The sequence below is a fragment of the Etheostoma spectabile genome, chromosome 2 (genome assembly GCF_008692095.1).
Source record: "Etheostoma spectabile isolate EspeVRDwgs_2016 chromosome 2, UIUC_Espe_1.0, whole genome shotgun sequence".
NCBI lineage: Eukaryota > Metazoa > Chordata > Actinopteri > Perciformes > Percidae > Etheostoma > Etheostoma spectabile.
The window spans coordinates 11,290,313-11,304,476 of NC_045734.1; the positions used below are offsets into that span (position 1 = coordinate 11,290,313).

At 39.6% G+C, this 14,164-nt stretch overlaps 2 protein-coding genes across 9 annotated transcripts in view; one reads left to right on the forward strand and one right to left on the reverse strand.

Annotated features, from left to right (window-relative positions):
* Positions 1 to 8,788, reverse strand: part of gstcd (glutathione S-transferase, C-terminal domain containing) — a 51,481-nt gene extending 42,693 nt beyond the window's left edge. For both annotated transcript variants that reach the window (XR_004335792.1, XM_032540490.1), the window contains exons 1-4: positions 8,664 to 8,788; positions 8,082 to 8,514; positions 1,835 to 2,293; positions 176 to 445 (exon numbers count right to left, since the gene is read on the reverse strand). Coding sequence is in view for 1 of the 2 variants with exons in the window: in XM_032540490.1 (XP_032396381.1) it covers positions 176 to 445; positions 1,835 to 2,293; positions 8,082 to 8,498 (1,146 nt within the window). In the remaining variant the exon portion in view is untranslated. The remainder of the gene's footprint in view (positions 1 to 175; positions 446 to 1,834; positions 2,294 to 8,081; positions 8,515 to 8,663) is intronic.
* A 1,973-nt stretch (positions 8,789 to 10,761) lies between these two features.
* The window catches only part of ints12 (integrator complex subunit 12), a 5,272-nt gene continuing 1,869 nt past the window's right edge, over positions 10,762 to 14,164 (forward strand). The window contains exons 1-7 of one of the 7 annotated variants that reach the window (XM_032540285.1): positions 10,762 to 10,959; positions 11,060 to 11,131; positions 11,899 to 12,062; positions 12,210 to 12,368; positions 12,892 to 13,073; positions 13,212 to 13,371; positions 13,521 to 13,664. In XM_032540285.1, coding sequence (XP_032396176.1) covers positions 11,907 to 12,062; positions 12,210 to 12,368; positions 12,892 to 13,073; positions 13,212 to 13,371; positions 13,521 to 13,664 — 801 coding nt within the window. In that variant the 5' untranslated portion in view covers positions 10,762 to 10,959; positions 11,060 to 11,131; positions 11,899 to 11,906. Of the gene's footprint in view, positions 10,960 to 11,059; positions 11,165 to 11,898; positions 12,063 to 12,209; positions 12,369 to 12,891; positions 13,074 to 13,211; positions 13,372 to 13,520; positions 13,666 to 14,164 lie in introns of all 7 variants that reach the window. The other 6 variants (XM_032540305.1, XM_032540316.1, XM_032540313.1 and 3 more) reach the window with 6 other exon arrangements.

Consider the following 14,164-nt stretch of genomic DNA (forward strand, 5'->3'; position numbering starts at 1 on the left):
TACTCTTGAAGGCACAAATAGCAGAAAATGGGTGCGTGAAATTACAGGGATAATAGTTAACAACCACTTGGAGCCTTCAAACCCTCTATCTGTGCTTTAAAAGGGATACTGGGAAACAAAGTGTGACCACAGAGAGGTAAAACATGATTAGAAATAAGTAAATGTAATTATTTACTTTAAGTTTAGCCATTGTGGGCCTCGGGCCACCGACAAAGGGAAGCTGTGTGGTTGTCTCCTGGCCTTCTTCTTGCTCCAATAGGCTAGCTGGGTTGTCCTCTATTGAAGGCCCTGGGAGGCTGGCCGTGGAAACTTGGGGGATGGAAAGAGCCATGCCACAGGCATTGGCTGCCCGAAGGACCCCAGGTACTTCCTGAACACGGCTGTACCAACGCAGCAGGTACGGGAGCAAATGTAGAGTGCTCGCAGCATGGGCTTGGAGGGAACACTATAAAAGGAAAGAAAGAAAAAGGAAGAAGAAAAAAAACAAAGGAGGTATTGATTAAGTGACTCATCTGAGATGTCATCTTCAGTGGAGCGAGATGTCAGGTTCCACCAGGATTCACTCATCACACTGGTGGATGGATAGACACGAGGGGCCGGCAGGAAAAACATCAAAACAGCGTTAGGAGGTGGGAGGATAAAGACACAAACAGAGACATGATCAGAGGCACAGTGTCACTGTGTGTAACTATATGTGGAAAACAGAAGAAAGAGAGAGAGACACAGACATAGAGGGTAAAGGGGCATCTGCAGTACGACAAATGGGCGGAGTGGAAAGGATCCTTAGTGGCCGCATGTGTCGTGGACAGTTATGGCTGTTCAGAGGAGACACGCCAGGCTGAGTGTGAAACTGGAAACCACTGGAGCACAGCTGACTACTAAAAGCCTCATTGTGAGAACTTCAGTTCACTCCCACAGTCGAGGAATAGTTTGAGGCGGCTGAAGGGTGAAATGGAGGTTGAGACCCACTTCACTGCCTTGACAGTGCAGCATTTCTGACAATAACAATATACTATTGAACTAAATAGTACTCTCTGGTCTCCTTACTTTAACTACTAACTTTACTTATAAAATATGCAGCCATCCTCCATAATGAATATTCAGAAAATGTTCATGAGCTTTTGAAGTCTTGCAGAAAGATTTTTTTTTTTTAAGTTAAGAGTTTTAAGTTCAACATAACAACCCACGAATTCTTAAACTGTTGCAGAAGAAAAAACTTTCCCAAGGAAAGTCATTGAAAGGCATTTCAACCTGCTGCATATCAATAGAAACCCTCCCATATAGTACACTGTTATCACTTTTTGCCAGGTGGCTCTAGACCACCTTTGAGAGCACAACCTGTGCCAAGTCTGACGCAGCGAGTCTTCTTAAGTCAAGTTTCTGCCTGGATGGATCTAAACGGGGCTGGGTGTACTGCCTGCTCACCCTGATCAGAGTGTCAAAACCATAAGTCATGTGCAATTTGACCGGTCATCATAATAAAGACATTTTAAAAAAGCCAGTAAATACCTGTAAAGGGGAGGAGGGGGGGAATCTGTAACCTGAATGCACCATCTATATGAGGTGACATCAGACCAAAGTCATATGTGCTACTGTTTATTTTGAGACACAGAGCCTCGCATGGCTGCACTTGGTTGCTTCCAACACAATAATGGGTATTTTGCTTAGAGGAAATGTTGTAAAGTTCACAGTGTGTCAGTGCATTCAAAGTAGAAGGCATTGATACTAACGTTAACCGAGAATGTATGCGTGGATCCAAATTATACAACAATTTAAGACAAGGGTTCATCACTGATAACACTCAAACATAAATCATAAACTCCAAGGCCCTTACCAAGTACTGATAGATACATGGCAGCAGCACCACATCTGTCAGAGTGAAGTACAGTCCTTCGGCAAACACATGCTCCAGCGGAGGCAGGTCTGTGGTCTTCACTTTCCTGATCTCAGAGTTCTCTCTGGTGGTCAAAGTTGGAACTGAATCCACAGACAGCTTGGCCAGAGCCGCCCTGAGCTCAAGTCTATCACGTACCTGAGGTGACTGTCCAGGTTCAGGCTCAAAATCAGGGTTCCCTTGGCCTTCAGGGGACTCATTCTTTTCATTCTGTCTCTGCTCTTGGAGTTTCCGTCTCCGTATCTTGTCATCATTGTGGACTTTGACAGGCTCCGCTAGCCTTCGCTCTAGGGCGAGGATGGAGAGAGGCAGCTGCTGATATTGATTTGTTGGTTTTGTGAGGTGTTCTTCAACTGCAGAGGGGATGCCAATTTCACACAGTCTGGTCCACTTGCTCACCTAAGAGCAAGGGAAGAAAAGATGTGTTTTATTTTAATACTTCTATTGCAATTCCTTCACTTATTTACCAATCCATTACCGTACAGTAAAAATAAAATAAAAATTATCTTCTCCCCATGAAACAATCCCCCAAACAGATTTCAATAACAAACAAAAATGATATATTCCATTTTTCTGTCATTCACCACCGTATATTAATTTCAAAGAAACAATCATCAGAGATGAGCCTGTCACAAATCATTTCTGGTCTCTCCTCCTCAGATGAAGAAGAACCCTGAACATTCTTTATTTTGTTAACTATTGGACTTTTAGCCTTTTCTTTTTCTTTTTTTTTAAAGACATTTTCAAAATACCCACAATGTATTTGTTAATGTATATTTGTTTTTTATTTGTTGTGGCTCAGATAAAACAAATTATGAATGGAAGTGGATGTTTATATTATTTTTGTGTTTTGTCTCAAAATAAGAAACACTTACGCTGAACCCATGGTTCTTTACATAGCTGGGAGCCCACATTGTGATAGGTTTTCCTATTTAGAGCACTAGTAATCCGGATTTGGTAATCTTGAAAACTGTGTATCTTGATCAGGGTTATCCAGTCCAATGTTGCTTTGAAAAACAAGCATACAAGTAAGATGGATTACCTGATCTAGAATAACAAAAAATGGGATTTCCAAAATCGGATCATTTTGATCCAGATTAAATGTTTTGAACAACTGACACTTCAGAAGCACAAGCACACCATTTCCAGTTATTCCAAAGTTTCATGTTTCTAGCTCATTCCATCTCACGGGAATTTGAGCCGGCGTGGCAGACAACAAATAATAATAATAATAATAATAATAATAATAATAATAATAACTAAAACAGACAAACATAGAAGGGTTCTACAGCTTTGCGGTTTGAACCCTAATTAAAAACAAGTAAGGAAAAATATCTATGTATATGCATATACACATACATCTGCACCCCTATACACTTCTAACCATACTGTACATCTATACATATACACATATAATATTGGCATACACTCCCAAACTTTTGCCTAAGAAACATAGAAGTTGATTTGTGTATAAACAAAAAGAAAAGAAAAAGTTATCACACACAATAACTTATAACACAGTTCACAGTTAGTTCATTCATTCATTGTTAGTCATAATTTGTGCGCATATTTACTCCTCTTAAGTGCGTTTAACTATGCATGTCGAATTATGTTTTTCTATCCCAACCCGGTGTCGTGCCAATGTACTTATCCCCGCCAGGATCTGTATCCCCTGGCCGCGGGAGCGACATTGCCACAGAGCGGATATTCTGCTGCCTTTCGAATTGTTTAACTGCTGCACTTTTAATTTACCCTCTAAATGGAACAAATAGCGACGTGGAAGACTCGGCAGGGTTTTCCATAGTAACATGGGTCTCAGTTAATACATAAATACGTGTTTTTGTCGGTTACATTAAGGCCACGTGTGAATTGTTATAGCGTTGTTTACTATATGGACGATAGGCGTATCCTCCCTGTCCCTAACGTGATTTCTGTTTTAATTTAATTTAGTTTAATATGGCTTTCAATTAAACACTTTTCACCTGTCTACCATATGAGTTACATAGGAGGTACGCAAAAAGTCAGACCGTTTTCACCTATTATTTTGTTGTCTGTCCTGTCATCATGGGTGTATTTTTGTGTTAACCAGGTCACAAGGACACACTGACATAATTTGGAGAGGTCTGCTGTAGTCTATCAAAGTTACATAGGGGGTACCCAAAATATCAGGCTGTTTTTCACCTGATATTTTTGTGTACCCCACCCCCTAACATGCAGAGGGTCTGTCCTGCGTCATATGTGTTATTTGTTGTTTAATAGGTCACAATAAACAACCTGACAAATGTGGAGAGGTCTGCTTGTCTATCAAAAGTTACATGGGGGTACCAAAATATCAGGCTGTTTTTCACCGATATTTTGGGTACCCCGCCCCCAACATGCAAAGGGTCTGTCCTGTCATCATATGTGTTATTTTGTGTGTTAATAGGTCACAAGGAAAACCGACAAAATGGAGAGGTCTGCTGTAGTCTATCAAAGGTACATAGGGGGTACAAAATATCAGCCGTTTTTCACCTGATATTTGTGTATCCCACCCCCTAACATGCAAAGGGTCTGTCCTGTCGTCATATGTGTTATTTTGTGTGTTAATGGTCCAATAAACACCTGACAAAATTTGGAGAGGTCTGCTGTTGTCTAGCAAAAGTTACCTAGGGGGTACCAAAATATCAGGCCGTTTTTCACCTGATATTTTGGTTTCACACCCTAACATGCAAAGGGTCTGTCCTGTGTCATATGTGTTATTTTGTGTGTTTAATAGTCACAATAAACAACCTGACAAAATTTGGAGAGGTCTGCTGTAGTATCAAAAGTTACATGGGGGTACCCAAAATATCAGGCTGTTTTCACCTGATTTATGGGTACCCCGCCCCTAACATGCAAAGGGTCTGTCCTGTCTATGATATTGTATTTTTGTGTTTAATAGGTCACAATAAACAACTGACAAAATTTGGAGAGGTCTGCTGTTGTCTAGCAAAAGTTACATGAGGATACCAAAATATCAGGCCGTTTTTCGCCTGATATTTGTGTAACCCCCCTAACATGCAAGGGTCTGTCCTGTCATCATGGGTGTTATTTTGTGTGTTTAATAAGTCACAATAAGCAACCTGACAAAATTTGGAAAGGTCTGCTGTTGTCTAGCAAAAGTTACATAGGGGGTACCCAAAATATCAGGCTGTTTTTCACCTGATATTTTGTGTATCCCACCCCCTAACATGCAAAGGGTCTGTCCTGTCTATGATATGTGTTATTTTGTGTGTTTAATAGGTCACAATAAACAACATGACAAAATTTGGAGAGGTCTGCTGTTGTCTAGCAAAAGTTACATGAGGATACCCAAATATAGGCCGTTTTTCACCTGATATTATGGGTACCCCGCCCCCTAACATGCAAAGGGTCTGTCCTGTCTATGATATGTGTTATTTTGTGTGTTTAATAGGTCACAATAAACAACCTGACAAAATTTGGAGAGGTCTGCTGTTGTCTAGCAAAAGTTACATGAGGATACCCAAAATATCAGGCCGTTTTTCGCCTGATATTTTGTGTATCCCACCCCCTAACATGCAAAGGGTCTGTCCTGTCATCATGGTGTTATTTTGTGTGTTAATAAGTCACAATAAGCAACCTGACAAAATTGGAAAGTCTGCTGTTGTCTAGCAAAAGTTACATAGGGGGTACCCAAAATATCAGGCTGTGTTTTCACCTGATATTTTGGGTATCCCCCCTAACATGCAAAGGGTCTGTCCTGTCTATGAATGTGTTATTTGTGTGTTTAATAGGTCACAATAAAACCTGACAAAATTTGGAGAGGTCTGCTGTTGTCTAGCAAAAGTTACATGAGGATACCCAAAATATCAGGCCGTTTTCCCTGATATTTTGTGGATCCCACCCCTAACATGCAAAGGGTCTGTCCTGTCATCATGGGTATTTTGTGTTTAAAAGTCACAATAAGAACCTGACAAAATTTGGAAAAGGTCTGCTGTTGTCTACCAAAGTTACATAGGGGTACCCAAAATATCAGGCCGTTTTTTTCCTGATATTTTGTGTATCCCACCCCCAACATGCAAAGGGTATGTCCTGTCCTCATGTGTGTTATTTGTGTGGTTTAATAGTCACAATAAAAACCTGACAGGCAGGAAGCTCAATAAAATCATTATTCTTATAAATATTATTATTATTATTATTATGCACTTTAATTGCATTTTTAAGGGCCTTAACAGCCGTTCTTTTATACTTGTTTTAGGGGATGTTCATTATTATTTTTGTAAAGCCTTGTCTGTTTTCTAACACTTTATATAATCATACTTTTTAAGTACTTGTTGTTGTGAATAAAAAACAAACAAAAAACACACTAACACGCCTGATGACAGGACAGACCCATTATTATTATAACAATACATTGTTTCAGGTTGTTATTGTGACCTATTAAACACACATGATGACAGGACATACCCTTTGCATGTTAGGGGGCGGGGTACCCATAATATCAGGTGAAAAACGGCCTGATATTTTGGGTACCCCCATGTAACTTTTGCTAGACAACAGCAGACCTCTCCAAATTATGTCAGGTTGTTCCTTGTGACCTGGTTAACACACAAAATAACACACATGATGACAGGACAGACACACAAAATAATAGGTGAAAAACAGCCTGATATTTTGGGTACCCCCTATGTAACTTTTGATAGACAAAAGCAGACCTCTCCAAATTATGTCAGGTTGTTATGTGACCTATTAAAACACAAAATAACACATATCATAGAAGGACAGACCCTTTGCTGTTGGGGGGGGGTACCATAATATCAGGTGAAAAACAGCCTGATATTTTGGGTACCCCCAGGAACTTTTGATAGACTACAGCAGACCTCTCCAAATTTTGTCAGGTTGTTCCTGTGAATATTAAACACACAAAATAACACCCATGATGACAGGACAGACCCTTGCATGTTAGGGGGGGGTACCCAAATATACAGGTGAAAAACAGCCTGATATTTTGGTTACCCCCATGTAACCTTTGATAGACAAAAGCAGACCTCTCCACATTTTGTCAGGTTGTTATTGTGACCTATTAAACACCAAATAACACATTCATAGACAGGACAGACCTTTGCATGTTAGGGGGTGGGGTACACAAATCAGGTGAAAACAGCTGATATTTTGGTACCCCTATGTACTTTTGTAGTAGACTACAGCAGACCTCTCCAAATTTTGTCACGGTTGTTTTTGTGACCTATATTAACAAACAAAATAACACCCATGATGACAGGACAGACCCTTTGCATGTTAGGGGGTGGATACACAAAATATCAGGTGAAAAACAGCCTGATATTTGGGTACCCCTATGTAACTTTTGCTAGACAACAGCAGACCTCTCCAAATTTTGTCAGGTTGTTCCTTGTGACCTATTAAACTCACAAAATCACATATCATAGAAGGACAGACCCTTGGGTTAGGGGGTGGGGTACACATCAGAGTGAAAAACAGCCTGATATTTGGGTACCCCTATGTAACTTTGATAGACTACAGTAGACCTCTCCAAATTATGTCAGGTTGTTCCTTGTGACCTGGTTAACACAAAAAATAACACCCATGATGACAGGACGACACACAAAATAATAGGTGAAAAACGGGCTGACATTTTGCGTACCTCCTATGTAACTCATATGGTAGACAGGTGAAAAAGTGTTTAATTGAAAAGCCATATTAAACTAATTAAATTAAAACAGAAATCACGGTAGAGGAAGGGAGGATACGCCTATCAGTCCATAATAGTAAACAACGCTATAAACAATTCACACGTGGCCTTAATGTAACAGACAAAACACGTATTTATGTAGTTAACTGAGACCATGTTACTATGGAAAACCCTGCCGAGTCTTCACGTCGCTATTTGTTCCATTTAAGAGGTTAATTAAAAGTGCAGCAGTTAAACAATTCGAAGGCAGCAGAATATCCGCTCTGTGTGCATGCGCGCTCCCGCGGCCAGGGGATACAGATCCTGGCGGGGATAAGTACATTGGCACGACACCGGCCCTGCTTCGGTTCTTCTTAACATTATTTTACATGTGTAAGACGGGAAGGAGGGGGCAGTCAAGGTATTTAGGATCCTAATGACCTGAGGGTAGAAAATAAATGACTGATGCTACGTGGACTTGTACTTTGGTCATCATGTGTGTCCCAGTTTGCCACTCACCTCGGCACAGGCCTTCAGACAGGTCTTCTTGAATCCCAGAAGTGCCAACACATCATTTCTAGAAGGGTCAGCCGCCAGGGTCTTGTGGATGATATGCCTCAGGACCACCGCCAGCCCTGCCCTGCAAAGCCTCCCAGTCTCATCCAAAGCAGCAGGGAGGCGACAGCCCTTCACCAACTGGGGCAGATCCTCCAACTGCATGTCAGACACATCTAAGCACTCCGCTAGCTGACTCTTTAGTGACTGGGAGCTGGCAGGTTTGGTGAAGACCAGGAAAACTTTGAAAGACGAGCACTCGCAGTAGGACAGGAGAAACAGGGTGATGGAGGTGTGCAGCGGAAGACGCGGCTCCTCGGTTTCAGAACACACTTCTAGATAGAGGGAGAGAGGCTGTTGCTTTACCTCCGTGTGCTTCATCGTTAATGGTAGCTAACTGTGGAGTAAAAACAGAGGGAGGGTTACAAGTAATTAGCTATCTTCTGAAATGTGTTCAGGTGTTTTTTTAAACCATGACAGCAAGAACGTGTTAGCGGAAATAGCAATTCGGATCCGACGCATAAAATGACAGGAATAGATACTTACAACAGCTTTAGTATTGCAGATATAAACACCGGCAATTTCAATAAAACCACGTTGTTATGGTACATACTTCCTGTCACGGTGCTGCTGCTTCTTCTTCTCTTTTTGTGCTGAAGGCAGTTTAAGCTGGGTTAGCTCCACAGCGCCCTCAGCTGTCGGTAACACTTTATAATAGCCATCATCAATAAACGGTAAATGTGTACTTTATTCAACTTTAGTTGGTTATTTTACAGTTAACAAACAATGAAATGATGATTTATAAGGTTCACTAATTAATAGTGATAGTATAATGTTTGTTTATTTATCAGTAGTTTAGTGCAAAATAAAATAATTAGTTCATACATTTAGATAATCAGTAACTTGTCAATGTTAATAATTGTTTTATAAAGCGTCTTTAAAAATAGGCAATTATAATGCCTGTAATAATTATTTAATGATTGATAAGTGGTTTACAAGACATCAAGTAACATTAATTTTTGATCCAAATCTATCCATCCCCCATGGTGCGAGTTAGAGATATATTCATGCGGCTCATCCTCTCTGTTGGCTTTGCTCACCTCTTCTATTCCTACCCACGCCTCTGGCTTTACAGATAATCCAATGGTAAATTTCACTCTGAAAATCTGGTACCAATTTAAAAGGTATCTTAAATATATTTCTCCATCTACTTTAGCCCCTTCTCTTAAAAAACATTTGTTTCAACATGCATTGTCTGATCCCACGTTTTCTGTCTGGTATGAAAAAGACCTGAAAACTTTTAAAGATTTTGTAGCTTTGCAGATTTGTCAAGAGAATTTCAACTTCCGCCAACCCACTTCTTCCACTATTTCCAAATCAGACGCTGCACCAAATCGTTGTTCCTGCCAAAGTACCCAACACCAGCCTTTCCCTCTTTAACCCCAATTCAATTGTGGAAAGAATTTCTTTCTCCAGACCCCCCTCAGAAGTCTTTCATTTCAAAAATCTGCAACAAACTCCTGAATAATGATACCTCACCCATCACTAAAGGCTGCCTGGGAGGGTGAACTGCCCTTCTAACTTTGATACAATTCAAAGTATTGTACAGGATCCATTTTTCCAAAGCTTGCCTGTCACAAATCTTTCCCACTGTCACTAACAGTTGTGACAAATGCCATATCTCTTTCTTCAATCTAACCCATATGTTTTATTCTTGCCCGTTAGTTTTTTCACCCCCATTTTGCCATACAATCCCAGAGGATTACAATAGATTTTCACTGAAACAACTAGACATCTTTGCTTTTACATCTTTATTGGGGAGACAACATGTCCTTCTCCACTGGAAATCTACAAAAGCCCCTTGCAGCAATCAATGGCTAATAAGGGGTGTTTTGATTTTTTCTGAAATTAGAAAAGATCAAATATTCTCTGAGAGGTGATTCCAAAAGGTTTTACAGCAAGTGGCAGCCCTTTTAACTTTCTTTAAATCTCTTTCTGCTTCACCCCCTCATTGTTTGTTAATATTTACTGGATTTATTTTAATTATTTATTTTCTGTTTGTGTGTGTTTGCGCATGCCTGAATGTTTGTACTTTATATTTGGTTTGCTTTGTGTACTGTGTGTTTACATATTGTACAAAAAAGGAAAACAGCTAAGTATGGCTCTTTTTTTGGCTTCTGAAGACACACAATTGATATCTCACAAGTACTTTTATTTGTTTGCTCCTTCTCTTTAATTGTGTTGTCTCTACCTCACTGTTATGTATTTTTCATTGTGTCATACCTTTCAATAAAATTATTTAACAAAATAGTAACATTAATTTGGCCCCATTAAATCTTTACAAGAGATTGTCATTGATTATTAGTGCATTGATAATATTGTCTTAAATAATGTTAATAGATGCTTTGAAAAGTATTTATTAACCATTCCAAGGTGTCATAACCACCAGTTGCTTATTTATTTCTTTTTAAGTAAAATAAGATGTTTAACTACCAATTTGCCATTAATTGTTGCTGGTAATTATAAAGTGTTACCTTTAAATTACTTGCATGTGGTAAATATTACATGCAGAGGGTAAAGTTATGTCATATTTTTTTAATATAACCGATTTCTACACAAGGTTCCGCGGGTGTGGGTTCCGGACATATTTAGCGGTTGCACAGGCAGGGAAACGTCCTCCCCGGCTATCTGCTTCATGAGCAGAGTCGGTGTTCAACCGTTAACGAAAGTCGCCGGTTAAAGGGAGCGGGTTTTTACCAGAAGCAGAGGGTAAGGTAACGTAGTCCAACTAAAAATGGGAACCTGTGAACTTGGTTTTATAAACTGACAGTTGACGGGAAAGGTAACTTTAGCTACTGCGTCGTACACCATTCTGTGATTGTGATTCCGGCTCGTCACAGAGCAACCACAAAAACTCAATGTTATGTATTTCTTTTTTTCAGTCAAATAAGGACAGTCTCGATCAACCCTGGTGCGTAGGCTAGTTCCGACCACAAGTGCAGCACGCAGGCCAGGTGTGAATTAAGCATCAGAGTGAACCCTATGAAGTAAACACTTGAACAACAGTCCAGAGCTTTTTCTTTGGCCTGTTTATCTCTATCTTTGTCTTACTTTTTGTGCTTAAGTTTGTATTAGCTCATCCTATGTAATCGATATTAATGATTATGGTAATCAGCGCAAATGTCTCAAATGTAAAAACAATGATTACAGGAGAGAGACTGGGTGGGATTTGGCTGCATTGAAGAAATTCAGAGACATTTAGTTCCACCAATACATATTTAAATCCTCCTTAATAATTTATGTGGAGTAAAGACGTTTTTTTATTCTTTTTATTTAATATTAACAGCTCAATCTAACCTAGCTGAATGTGAGAATAACTCTGAAGACTGTACATTAAGAAGTAACTGAGTGATTTCAGCTAGGAGGCTGTAGATGCAAGAAACCGTTTGTTTACACTGTGGTACAGTGTTTTATTCACTGTAGCAAAGATCTGTAGATATGTGAGCCTTTGAAAAGACCTTTTCTTGGAATAAAGAGTTTTTTACTGTACTATCTGTATTATATCCCGAAGCTCTCTCTGCCAAGTCGTATGTCTGTCCAAGTTGCCACTGCAATGTCTATATGATAGCTACAGCATTTATTTTCTTTTGTCTTATATATACAGTATTAATTTTTTAAATGTCATTTGCGTGTAACCTAACTTAGAAAACCTTAGCAGGGTGGTATTTGATAAAGTTGTAACTGTAGCGTAAACAGCTGATATCATTTTTTTTACTTCCAGTTAAAGCCATGGCTGGACCTGTCAGTCTGGAGCTGGATCCCATCTTCCTAAAGGGGCTGAGTTACCTGCACTCCAAGAGTAAAGACTCAGCTGAGAAACTCAAAGCCTTACTTGATGAGTCACTTTCTAGAGGAAGTGACTCATCATACCGTTCATTACAAAAAGTAAGGAGCTCGTCATCACGTTTTTTATGTTGATACATAAAAAAGGTTTTTTTTATTCACGCTGTATCCTATTGATGCTCATTTATCTTTTCATTGGTATGTAATTTATCCAGCTGAATGCCAAGTATTATCATTGTGTATCCTCAGGATATAGAAGTGTCCAAGGGGTCTGTGTCAAAACTGAGCTTAAGTAAACAGGAGTCCAAGTCCTCCTCAAGTTCTTCATCCTCCAGCAGCAGCAGTAGCAGTAGCAAATCCAGCTCGGAAAAGAACAAGAAAGAGCCTGAGAAGAGACCTGCTGAGAAGGTATGAGAAAATATATCAATAAACAACCAAAAAAAATTCAAAACCACATCAAAATATGTCTGTGTCTTTGAGGCTACCATTGCTTTGTGTATTTATTAGTTTTTTTCAACTATGTTCTAGTACTGTTTTGTTGCGTGTGACCATGTTTTTTTGTTTATAGCAACAATTGTGACTGTTAAGTTATCATCAAATGTAAAACTGAATGTGTAAATCAGACATTTTAGAATAACTGTCGAAGCAGCTAAAAGGAAAATGTTTTTTTATGTTTTGGTTTTCAAGTTTCTTTTAGACCTACAGCACTATATTGCAGAGCTGCACTCTATCAGGCAAGAAAGACTAAGCAGATCCATACAGTTAGTCCAGAGTCTTCCTTAAAGTGCAAGAAAAACACATACAAAACTCCATGTTAGGCAGTATAATAATAATAATAATTAATAAGCCTGCTACAATTTAACATTGTTGTTACTTATGGCACTGATGTCAGCATGCATTGTCCATACCTCTCTGTCTTACCGATAAACAGGTCAGGGTTGACTTGGGTGAGGTGGATCCTCCAAAAAAGCCTCGTTTGGAGAAACAGGAGAACCGTTCTTCCCCAATTACCGTTCAGACAAGCAAAGACCTCCTGCCAAACATAAATGACTACGATGAGACCAATGCCGATGACTTTGCCATGGAAATGGGCCTGGCATGTGTGGTCTGCAGGTACATCTTAAGTATTAACAAACAAACTAAATGTATTTTTTTCCTCTACAACAGTACATGACCTTCAGGGTGTCAGCATGCATTCCAGTCTAATTAAACTTGGGTTCTAACCTGCAACATGCATTTCTATTGCCAAAGACAAATGACCGTGACCATGGGGAACCAGTTGGTTGAGTGCCAGGAGTGTCATAATCTGTACCACCAGGACTGTCACAAGCCCCAGGTGACAGACAAAGAAGTGAATGATCCACGGCTTGTGTGGTATTGTGCCCGCTGCACCAGGCAAATGAAGCGTATGGTGAGGAAAATAAATTATATTCCAGTATCTACTTAGATGTCTTTTTTAAGTGCATCATCATTGGTAATGTGACAAATAAGTACATAGTCATATTACTAGTTTCTGTGTCAGTATTATTTTCTGTCTAAAACAATTTGTTTTCCCTCTAGGCCCAGAAACCTCCACAGAAGCCCTCCCCTGCATCTGCATCATCAGCGCCTATTGTAAAGGACACACTGGTGAAAAAGACAGAGCTTAAAGCCAAGCCTGACACAGCCAGCACCTTCCAAGCCTTCAAAAGAACAGAAGTGAAGGTATGTGTTAACTAAGTCTGGCAAAACAAGGATACTTTACCCCTAAGTCATTACTGATAGCAAGAGAGAATGTGCAACACTGCTCCAAAAAGCAGTCAACATAACACCTGACAGAGGCAAATGAGCAGAAAGTAATTTAAAGATCAGACCACTGTCTTCTGCTGCTTAGATAGTGTTGCAGTATCATATCATTTCCCCAGAAGGGGTGGATTTAAAACTTTTCAGAGTACTTTTTAATAATGGCGTTCACCCCCGAGTTATTTTACTGCAAACATGTCAACTTGTTGTCAGTGATTTGAATATGTTAATTCAAGTCAGTGGGGGATTGTTGCTTAAGCAAGTTGAGGCATTGTCTAGCTTACAGGTAACTCTGCTGATTGACATATCTTGATAAATATGTTTTTTTACAGTGCATTGCATGTCATTTAGCTGACCCTTTTTATCCAAAGTGACATATTGGGTACATAATACACACACACACACACACACACACACACACA